The sequence below is a fragment of the Silene latifolia genome, chromosome 2, assembly GCF_048544455.1.
Source record: "Silene latifolia isolate original U9 population chromosome 2, ASM4854445v1, whole genome shotgun sequence".
NCBI classification, from domain to species: domain Eukaryota; kingdom Viridiplantae; phylum Streptophyta; class Magnoliopsida; order Caryophyllales; family Caryophyllaceae; genus Silene; species Silene latifolia.
The window spans coordinates 39851998-39863653 of NC_133527.1; the positions used below are offsets into that span (position 1 = coordinate 39851998).

The 11656-nt window shown below is 37.1% G+C and overlaps 2 protein-coding genes across 2 annotated transcripts; one reads left to right on the forward strand and one right to left on the reverse strand.

The window, feature by feature from the left end:
• The first annotated feature begins 705 nt into the window (after positions 1-705).
• Positions 706-1635, forward strand: LOC141640016 (uncharacterized). Its single transcript, XM_074448981.1, has one exon. It carries the CDS (start codon positions 706-708, stop codon positions 1633-1635), a length of 930 nt encoding a protein of 309 aa, XP_074305082.1.
• Positions 1636-2779: 1144 nt separating this feature from the next.
• Positions 2780-7023, reverse strand: LOC141640025 (uncharacterized). The gene is made up of 6 exons (XM_074448989.1): positions 6147-7023; positions 5759-6043; positions 5262-5614; positions 4005-4066; positions 3341-3767; positions 2780-3259 (listed from the first exon to the last, which is right to left on the reverse strand). Exons 1-6 carry the CDS (start codon positions 7021-7023, stop codon positions 2780-2782), a joined length of 2484 nt encoding a protein of 827 aa, XP_074305090.1.
• Positions 7024-11656: the final 4633 nt, after the last annotated feature.

Here is an 11656-nt window from a genome sequence, read left to right on the forward strand (position 1 = left end):
TGGGATGGCCACGACATGACGATAGAGTCTTCCGCTGTAGTTTAGCATTTATTTACGTTTCAGTTGAGAACAAATAGTTTGGAATAATGTATTGTACTTTCAGTTTGGTTTCGAGGATTGTATTGATTCATTTAACTATTTACAATAAATGTTGTTTCTGTTTTGTCTATTTGATTATCATACCTCGGGCGACCGAGATGGTGATGTCTTCATACCTGAGTGGTCCTGGTAAGGCACTCGGAGTATGGGGGTGTTACAATTAGAGTATCCACCAAGGGATAACTGCGCCCAACCTCCACCGTTTATGTGTGATTGGACTGGCAATAGGTGGACCTCAAAGCCTCAAGATTTCAGATATTAGGCGCATGTTGGTAATGGTGTTGGACAGAATGATCCCTGTTTCTATGGGCAAAATCTTAGCCAGACGGGCCGTACCCCTATGCCAGATTTGGAGGGAACCCACTCTATCAATATTCCCCTGATCAATTTCCTCATCAAGGACAAGCCTATGGTGCTAATCCGATGCCATTTATGGCGCAGGTTGAACATATGATAGAAAATTATATGAATGCCAGGAATCGAAGGAATTAAAGGATTCGTCATGAGAAACCGTATCCTGAGTGGGTGGATAGACAATATCCATATCCTCCATGATATAAGATTCCTGATTTTAATTTATTTTCTGGAGATGGGGAAGTCTCCACCATGGAACATTTAACTCGATTTACTAGCCAATATAGAGAGGCTGCAGAAAATGACTATTTGATATTAAGATTATTTCCTAGTTCATTAACTAAGACAACATTTAGTTGGTATGTTCATCTAGCGCTGAATTCCATCCCTGATTGGGAGGCGATGAAGAATCAATTCCATAATCATTTCACTAGAATTGATCCTGGGATAACTATAAGTCATCTAACGAGGATACAAAAAAGGACAGGAAAACCTGTTGATGAATATTTAACTAGATTTAAAAATGCTAAAATTCGATGCGATTTGAATTTACCAGAGGGAGAATTCAAACTAATTGCTCAAGATGGTCTTGTAATTCCTTTTAGGAAGCACTTCAATGATATCATTTTTAGAAATTTTATTGAGCTAACAGAATCAGTTAATAAATATGAGCAGGTGTTGAGTGAAGAAAGTCAACAACAACATAGAGCATTCAATTGTGTTACCATTGAAGTAGAGGATGAATTATGTGAAGCTAATTTAGCAGAAATCCCAAAAGAGCCTCCTTTTCAATGTGCGCCATTAGAAAATAAAGAAATTTATACTAGTAGGGATATGAAAAATACTAAAAAACGTCCCTACACCTTTGATATAACCAAAGGAGAAGAAATTTTTAGGCACTTACACGTGAATAATATTATTAAAATCAAAGGAAATCATAAGATTCCTTCAGCGCAGGGGCTTAAAGGAAAATTTTTTTGTTTATGGTATAACGCTAGATCTCTTGCTACAGATAATTATTTTGTGTTCAGAAATATTTTGCAGGATTTGATTGATAATGGTCAAATTTTGTTTTCAAGCGGTGATATTGTTAAGACGGATGATGATCCGTTTTCAGTACTGAAGTTCAAATGTAATATGTTTGATGTGCATTCAACGCTAACAATTCCAAATTGTGATTGACAGGAGGAGAGAGCGCAACATTTGTTTGATCATTTGGTGGATAAGCGTTTGTTGGTCTTTCCAAAAGTGGATAGCATGGAGATGAAAGGAATTTGCAAAAAGGCATATGACTGAGCTTCACACCACAGACAAGTGTCAGACTTTCCGGGCCTTTGTAGCAAAACTGGTCCAGAATGGAAAGATCACATTGCTCCCGGCTAACGGACAAGCTCTAGATTTAGCCAGTGAAGGCAAAGTCTTAGAGGTTGTGAAGGGGAAACATAACAAGGTCGACGAAGGATCTACGCCCAAATCCTATAAGGAGGTTGTGGAGGCTGATCCTAGTCATGCACGATTGATTCAATGCATGGAGAATTTACGAAGGAACATGTGCTTTGGTTTTGCTGTTATGCTGCACTTTGAGCTTGTTCGAACTCAAGCTATCCCAAATGATCCTAAATGGATAACGGCTTATTAGCGCCGGACAGCGAAAAGGATTATGGATCTGGAGAATATAGGTCCCAGCAAAGGATCTAAGGGAATGCAATCCCTTGGATTTGTCAGGAAACCTCTCAGTGATCTGAAAAGTCAAGAGAGTATTCCTGAAGGAAAAAGTGTTCTTGTCACGAAAAGCCAAAAGAAGAAGCATGCTATGGCGCTAGCAGCGAATGCTTGGGCTAAGGTGGAGATGCATTTAAGGCACGAAGAATAACAACTAATTATCTCTCTATTTTATCTCTTTATAATTCTCTCTATTTCATGAAAATTTTTTCCCCTTCTATTGAGGATAATTGGTAGCTTGGATTAATCAGAATAACACAATTTGATATAGGATTTGGAGTTAGTAGAGTAACATTTCACCTATTTAAAATCAATCACTTGGTTATGGACATATGGTACATCCAATGGCTTTGTTCTCTAAGTAGCAACTCTAACGCTGTTTTTACAAGAAAAGAAAGAGTAGAATTTTTTTTTTTGACAATCGGGTTAAAGGGTTCTACAATTTAATAGCACGCTTAGCTAACCTATGAGCGACCTTATTACAAATTCTAGGAACATAAGCAAAAGAAACACAACGAAAGTTTGCCGCTAATTCAGTGATGTCTTCAACCGTATTCCTAGTCCAATGTTTGAGTTAAGAATACTTCAGAACTTGAGCAAGAACCTATAAACAGTCAGAGAAAATGGTAACATGAAAGATATTGCGAGAGAGTGCCCACTTCAAGGCCTCTCTAATTGCCAAAGCTTCCGCTTGCTCAGCATTCTCAGCACTTCCTTTGATACAGAATTCAGACACAACCTCATTATCAATCATGATACACCCACCCAAACCAGCAGCAAGCTCTTTGAACCACGCAACATCCACATAAATAAGTGACGAAGAGTAGTTCAAAGAACCCTGAATCAAAGGAAAGAGAACTTCATTCCTAAGGTTAGTTAAGTCTTCCTCCAAAGGTGTTTGGAAAGTTATGGACCCCGATTTCCTATCCTCGACCAAAAGAGCCAAATTAAGAGAATCTTGGTATAGTAAGAAAGCCCCAATAGGGGAACATTCAGAATTATCAAATACCTTTCTGCACCTTACCACCCAGATAGTCCAAATAGTACACAAAAAGGAAACACAAGCGTCTTGTTTATTATCAGCCTTAATTAGAACAGAAATCCAATTGCAAACCCAAGACTAGAGATTCAAATTATTCCCTGATTGAGCCCGAATCCCCAGCACACTTCCAGCCCAAACTCTACTAGCAAATGAGCAATCACGGAAACGATTAGCCGGCGTTTCCGTTTCTTGTGAATCACAAAGCACGCAAGTAAAGGGGACATCAAAACCCCTCTTTAAGAAACCTTTCCCACAGGGTAACGATTCAGTGAGAAGTTTCCAAATAAGAATGATCCGGCTTTTTGGCCTTGGTAGGTTCCAAAGGATTTTCTGAAAGACACCCATATATGCAGCAGGAACTCTTGAACGGTCCTTCGCAATAGCTGAAGTATTCCGTGAATTTTTTAGTGCAATGTGATAGCCAATCTTAACTGAGTAATTTCCGGATGACGAAGCCGACCAAAAGTAGTTATCACTGCCTTCGGAGCATCGAATCGGAATAGCAAGAATGTCTCTCACAGAGGTTTCATCAAAAAACATAGAAAAGAATCTACGGTCCCAACAGCTATTGTTGTTAATAAGATTTTTGATCTTCAAATTACTCAAATTAGTGTAACGCCCCGAAAAGCAGAGAGGCAGCTCAAAATAGCTCTTTTTATAAACAATAGACAACAGCGGAATTACAAGGGCGTCACCACCGTATTCCCCCTTCGGAGAATACAAGGCTTATAATAAAATAAATACACCTATAAGACTAAAACTAAAACTCTATAATTATAAACTATACATCTTATAGGTCTTATCTTTTACATGGAATTCCTCACGCTTGACCTTCCCGGATACTTGTACCTGAAAAAGAGTGTGAGTAACGGAATCAGCCAACCACAGGCTGAGTATGACTCCAGTTCCCTCCACCGGCCTTATGTCATATTATTTATTCATAATATAATATCATCTTTATATCCCTCAAAATAATTACTTACCAGAATACACTATTCCAAGCTAGTATCCAACATTATCTCATTTCTAACTCTCATGTCAACAGGATATACATTCATATGACACTAATGCCGGCATACCATTACTGAAGAGAATAGACATTATGAAGTAAAACTCCCACCGGGTCTAAGACCCACCTCCATGTACGTACACAAGATAATAATAATTTCCCGTGGGCCAACGCCCCTCAGTTTATATATAGAGCCAACGCTCCTGGAGCCAACGCCCCTCAATTTATATATATGGAACCAACGCTCCTGGAGCTACCGCCCCTGGGGCCAACGCCCCTCATGTGTACACAGGTTATGACATAATGTAACCTCAAATCAATAATCGTATCTCGAATGCTACAATTGGCTAATTATACAATATAACAACAACAACAACAACAACCTTATCACAGGCATGTATTCATAAGACGATCACTAATATAACATATAAGAAGTATAACAATCATAAAATGAAATTAACAATAAAACTAACATAACCAATTATTTCTAATCTCTTATTTCAAATGTAAATAATTACTTATATCGACAAAGGGTCCCAAAATCATACCTTAATTAAGAACAAGAGACCTTGTTAGCTCACTAATATTACCCTATTATTCATCTTCACCGTTAGCTATTTTCCCTTGTTTGTGTTTCTATGCTTGTTGCTTATCCAAATGAAGTGGCCATCTTATTACGGTATTACCTCGTCCAAATGAGGTGAAATGATGCTATGATATTAGCCTTGATGAGTGAGTCACTAATAGACCTACGTGTAGCTTATGTAGAGTTAGATGCTTTTACTTTTTTTTTCTAAAAGTTATCTAACATAATATGGATTACGGAATAGTAAAAAAAATCATTACGGGTCCGACTCATATATTCTTAGTCAAATTACTAAATGGAGCCGTCTTCGTGTGTAAAGAAAAATATACGAGTTTAGTCTATAAAGTCTCTAATAGTCCTATTATAACATATATTTTAAAACTAATTTTATTCGGGGTATTACAATTAGGGGGATCGGTAAGAAGCTCTAAACATAGCGGTTTTGGCACCCTTCCATTGACCCATTTAGTATTCCAAACACTAAGGTCAGAAAGTGGAAAGATGTTCCAAGCTAAAAGAGGTTTAATGAGTTGAAGACCCCAAACAATACCTTTCCATCCCCATGAAGAATTACTTTTGCCATCATTAAAAAGCAGCTTGCCATCTTGCCACCTTAGGCCATATTTAGCACCAATAGACTTACTAAGGATAGAATCTGGATGGGTGATCATTCTCCAACCAATATTTAATATGAGAGCTTGGTTGAACTCTTTCATACGTCTAATACCCAGACCACCATTTCCTTTAGGTTGGCTTAGGAAAAGACGACTACACCAACTAATAGAAGGAGATTTCTTGTGACCTGCCCACCAGAAATGTGACAAGATAACATCTAATATTTTTGTCACACTTATCGGTATTTTAAATACCGATAGAAAGTAAACAGAAAGGGAAGACATGACAGAAGAAATCAAAACCAATCTACCAGCTCACGATAGGAGAACACAATTCCATGAGGATAACCAATTCCTAACCTTGTCAATGATAAACTCAAAAATTTCTCTTCTACTTTTATTACACCCTGAGAGACTCACATCAGTAGGAATACCCAAGTAGGAACCCATATTAGTGCCACACGGTATATTGAAGGTTTTCAAACATTTTCGAGCAAAGTAAAGACTAGAGCACGAGCTTAGAGTCATAGAGGATTTATTATCATTAATAACCTGACCCGATGCATGACAGTAATCCTGAATAACTTTGTCCAGGTTAACGCAACTCTTAGAATTACCTTCAATAAAAAAACATAGAATCATCAGCAAAGAGCATATGAGAGATAAGGATACTCTTCCTGCTAATCTTAATTCCTTATATAAGCTCATCCTTCTCCATACGCAGAATGTTTAAAGAGGGATTTTTAGTGCACAGAACAAAGATATATGGAGAAAGTGGATCACCCTGACGAAGACCGCAACTTGGGTGGATACGCCATGAGGGAACACCATTAACCAATATTTCATAAGACACCATCATGATACACTTCATAATCAGCTGAATGAAGTTGCAGGGGAATCCCATCAAAACCAACGTACCTCTAATAAAATTCCAGTATAACCGGTCATACGCTTTGCTCATGTCCACTTTAAACGCCATTCTACCCATCCTACCAATTTTGGATGATGAAATTTTTTGTAAAATTTCATTAGTAATTAATATATTATCACCAATATTCCTCCCGGGAACAAACACATTTTGGAAATCGCCCACTAGTTTTCCCATGAACTTCTTCCATCGATTAGTTATACACCTTGTAATAATTTTCATTATAACATTACACAAACTAATAGGGCGGAAGTTATCAACCATTTCAGGGGCACTAGATTTAGGAATAAGAACTAAGAAAGTCTTATTCAGGAATTCTGGTGAACTATTACCATTCAGGATAGCCAAGGCAGTTCCAATAACATCATGCTTGATGAAGTGCCAACAATTATGGAAGAAAATAGCAGGAATATCATCAGGTCCTGGAGATTTTAATGGGCCGAGCTGAAAAATTGTCATGCGAACCTCCTTAGGAGTGAAATGGATGCCAAGAGCGTCACTGTCATCCGGAGAAATGAACCCTTTATTGACAGTGAACAAATTCCTAACAGTAAGGAAGTACTCATCAAATGAGACTTCATTGACTCCTTCCTTAAAAACACCAGAGTAGTAATGGACAAATAATCTCATAATGTCCTCGGAGTCAAAATTCCACTCCCCATTATCCATTTTAATCCCAGCAATATAATTCCTACCGGCTCTACCCTTAACCCAATTAAAGAATTATTTGGAGCATGTATCTCCCTCTATATTCCATTTAATCTTGGAACGCTGTTTCCAATATTTAGCGGAAACCTTAGCAAACTCCACTTGACTAGCATACGCAGTAGTGAAAGTTCGAGTGACAGCCATTGTCTCGATTTCATGCAAACCTCTTTCCAAAGTGTTATCAAAATCACTCTATTTCTTATTCCATTCTTTTCTTTTAGAAATAGACCAAAGACGCATACAATTTCTAGCCCTAGATAATATCCGTATCATTCTGACCATAATAGAGCCTGGGACAGGGACATACCATTTGTTATGTACCAAACAAATACACTCCTAGTAACCCAGGTTCCAGGCCTCAATTCTATAAGGTCTTGTACCATTACAAGTAAGTAAATTCGTTTCAAAGATAATAGGCGCATGATCCGAAACTTGAATAGGAAGGTGAGTAATACCAGAATTCGGAAAAATATCATTCCAATTCCACGATCCGTAGCCCTTATCAAGCCGTTCCAACACTATACTGTGATCTTCCCTCTTGTTACACCATGTAAATCTTGGCCCCTTAACGGAATATCTATCAAAAAATGTCCAGCCTTCCATTTATTAAAACATGAAGCTCTCGGGATCCTACCTTTACTACCTCCCCATTTATCCTCTTGATAGTCAACTTGGTTAAAATCCCCTATAAGAAGGAAAGGGTATTCAAAAGAGCGGATCCATTGACTGAGATTATTCCTAACAATTTCTCGCTTATGAGTGATTGGTTCACCATAAATAAGACACAAGAACCAAAAGCTATCTTTGCATTGCATGACTTTGATGATAATGAAGTTTTGACAAGTAAAAATACACTCAAACTGAGCATCAGATCTAAAACCAAACCAGAGGCCTCCTTAGGTTTCATGAGCATCTACACCAAAACTCCGAGACCAAAAGAACAAAAAATAGGATCAACTAATTCTACATCACACTTTGTTTCAGCTAAAAACAAAAAATCAAAATAAGTACTGGAAAGAATCGCTCTAGTCTTCGCAATCGTAGGAGCAAGAGAGTTATTTAAACCCCTTAAATTCCAACAAAGTCCTTTCATAATGAAGAAAACCACCACTGCAAGACCACCGACTCCACACCAGGCTCATATCGACACAACCCAATGATTCACCACAAGCAAGTATCCAAGCCATCAAAGACTAACCACGGACAGAAGGAAAATATAATACCCATCCATTCATCTCACACAACTGACACACATGAAACAGGTCCAATAGGTGGGGGAAAGGGGGGAATCACCATATCAAACCCAAAGACACACACAGCCATGTACACCCACACACACACTTGACCAGAGAACTTTTTTTTAAAAAACCGAATACAAACTAAGAAGATTGGAACCAAAAACTATGGTCCAGCAAAAGTTACTATCAAAAGCACACAAAGTATGACAGCAACCCCAGTAACAAGGACCAACGTGGTCCCTTACCAATTTAAGGCAATAAACCAAGACAAATGGAAAGATCAGGAAACCCAATTTTGCCAAACGATGCCTCCCAGGACCACCGCCATACAAGCAACAAGGCCAAAAAAGACGAGATAGACACTAGTGACATAGGAAATGGGTCCGATAGGTAGGGGAAATGGGGGGAAACACCATATCCGACCCAATTCAAAACCACAAAGAACAATTTATGTCGAACCATATAGATATATATGTTTATGTTTTGATGATATCATGAGTGCTTTATATTCTATATACTCGTTGCGCATAATTGTTTGTTTAGTCTTTTAGCTTGGACTTACTATTCACAAGCATTAAACAATTGTGATGGAAGTATACAAGAACATATTTTGATCAAGCCCGCAATCACGGATCAAGATATTACAAGATAGTGAAAGAGTTATTCAAGCGTCATGAGAAGATAAAGCTCATCTAAAGATTGATCAAGCTTGAATGTTGAAGTAGCCTACACTCGAAGATCTCCGAAAGAAGATTAGAATAGCGTAGGTGATTATCTCGTAATGGTAACGTAAGAATGGACTTCTTACATTGGTAAAGTTATAGCCTCACGGCTATAACATTACTTATATAAGAGCTCAATGTTATAGCTCTTCTACTATAACATTGAGATGTGAAGTTTATAAAACACACGACAAAATAGTTTTTAAATTGTTTTTGGAAAACCGTTTTAAATGTTTTAGTAAAAGTATTTATTTTACAAGGGAGCATATTTTAATATTGAGTATGGTTTTACTATGAGCTTATAATTAGTAATTATGATTGAATCAACTTATGAGTTGAGGCATCTTGCTAATTAGGGTTTCTAGTTTCTACATACTCTAAAAACCCCTAAACCTAATTTATCTTACCTAGGGTTTTCGTGAAAGAGGATTGGGCTTATGAGTTGTTTCTTTCTCATACACGGTTACTCTTTGTACAAGTTAGGGTTTTATGTAAATCTTTATAATATTTGATTAGAGATTTAATATCTCTTTTATATTATTTTAATTTATTCTTTCCTAACTTATAAGATATTATTTTTGCAAAGATAGAAGGAAAAGATTGAGTAAATTTTTAAAATAATGTTTGATTAGAGATTTGTTATCTCTTTATTATTTGATTTATTCCTTTCTATCTTATAAAAATATTAGAGATGAATAGTGCCGTGTGAACAGTGCCGTGAACAGTAAAACGTGAATAATAATTTTCTTTCTTGCACAATAAGCCTTTGCTTGGATAAGGGTTAAGGTATTAGGATAATATTTGTTAGAGATTTTTTATCTCCTTATATTATCTTTCCTAATCTCCAAGATATTGGTGAGTTGTTAAGATAGGAAGATATTATTTATTAAGGCAAGTCTTGGAGAAGAATTAAGGAAGATTTAACCTAATTCTTTCTTGCTTTACAAGACTTCACACGGCATTTAGGGTTGTTGCTAAACCGAAACCCATGCTCCTCTTTTACTATAAATACTCCATACTTTACATCATTAAAAGTTAAGACCTTTGAGCATAACTTTGATTTATTTCACAAAACAAAAACAGTGTTTTAAAGTAAGAAAACCGTTTTGTTTATTTTCGAAAAAGGTCGTGTGTTTATAAACTTGTGTATTCGTTCTTATTGTTATCCTTATAAGATAATAGTGCTTAATTGATTTCTTACTCGTTCATTAACGTGAACTTTTAGTAGAATCATTTGTGCTTTCTTATTAGCGTAAGTTAGTCACTCGAGTATTTAACGATACTCATTGAGTTACAACTAGAGTTAGTTGTACGAGTTGGGTTAGTAAATTTGTAATCCGTAGAAAGGTACTAAATTTATTAATCGAGAATAGTGGACGTAGGTTTCGATTTGTGAAACTGAACCACTTCAAAAACCGTGTGTCTCTTTCTCTTTCATTCGTTTATTTATTTTGTTTTTGCTCATTCATGAGTTAATTAGTTAATGTTTAACCAATAAACTTTAAATAATTAATTATATTCATACAATTGAAAAAGTAGTAAAAGTTTTAAATCCTCAATTCACCCCCCCTCTTGAGTATTTTTGATCGATAGACTCTTCAATTGGTATCAGAGCCTCGTGCTCTTGATTGCCTAACCGCAAAGAGGCTGATCTATCTTGTTCTTATTTATCTTATCGTTTTGTATTCCGCTGCCTATCACGTGATAAATTGATTCCAAATACCTCAAGTGTCTCGTCTTTGATGGAAAGAATTACGGGTTATGGAAAAACATGATGACTCACTATGTGAAAGGTCATGATTGGGAGTGTTGGAGGATTATCCAAAATGGACCGCACAAAATCCTAGTTGCATCCGCTGAAGGCACTACCTATGAGAAGAAGGAAGACGACTATGTCGAGGCCGACTACAAGAAAACCGAAAAGAACTCTAAAGCAATAAGTCTATTACAAAATGGCATGACCTCTACAGAGTTCGATCGGTTCTCTCCGTGTTCAACGGCCAAGGAGATATGGGATGGCCTTGAACTAGCTTATGAAGGTACTTCCATTGTTAGGAAGCACCGTATAGATCTGCTAATGCAGAAATATGAGCTATTCATTATGGAGCCTAATGAGTCGTTGGATAGCATGTCTGCACGGTTTTCAAGCATAATAAACGAACTGAAAAACCTAGGAAGGAAGTTCAATACCGAGGACATTGCAAGGAAGGTTCTTAGGAGCCTGACTAAAAAGTGGCGTGCCAAAGTCACAGCAATGGAGGAATCACGAGATCTTGAAAACCTATCCTACCAAGAACTCATTGGTGCACTCATGGCCCATGAAATTACTTTTAATAAAGATGACGCTGAACCAAGCAGAGGTAAAAGTATGGCTCTGAAAAGCGAAGATATTAACTCCGATATAGAAGATGAAACCGTATTGTTTGCACGCCGTTTTAAAAATAAGATCTTTCGAAACAAACAAGCAAAATCATCTTACAACAACAACAAGTCGTCCAACAAGAAAGTAACAGAATCAAAATCATCATTTGCAAACAGAGGTTGCTTCAAGTGTGGAGAATTTGATCACATGATCAAGGATTGTCCAACATCGGAGAAAATCAAGGACAAGGCGAAATGCGAGAAGACAAAGAA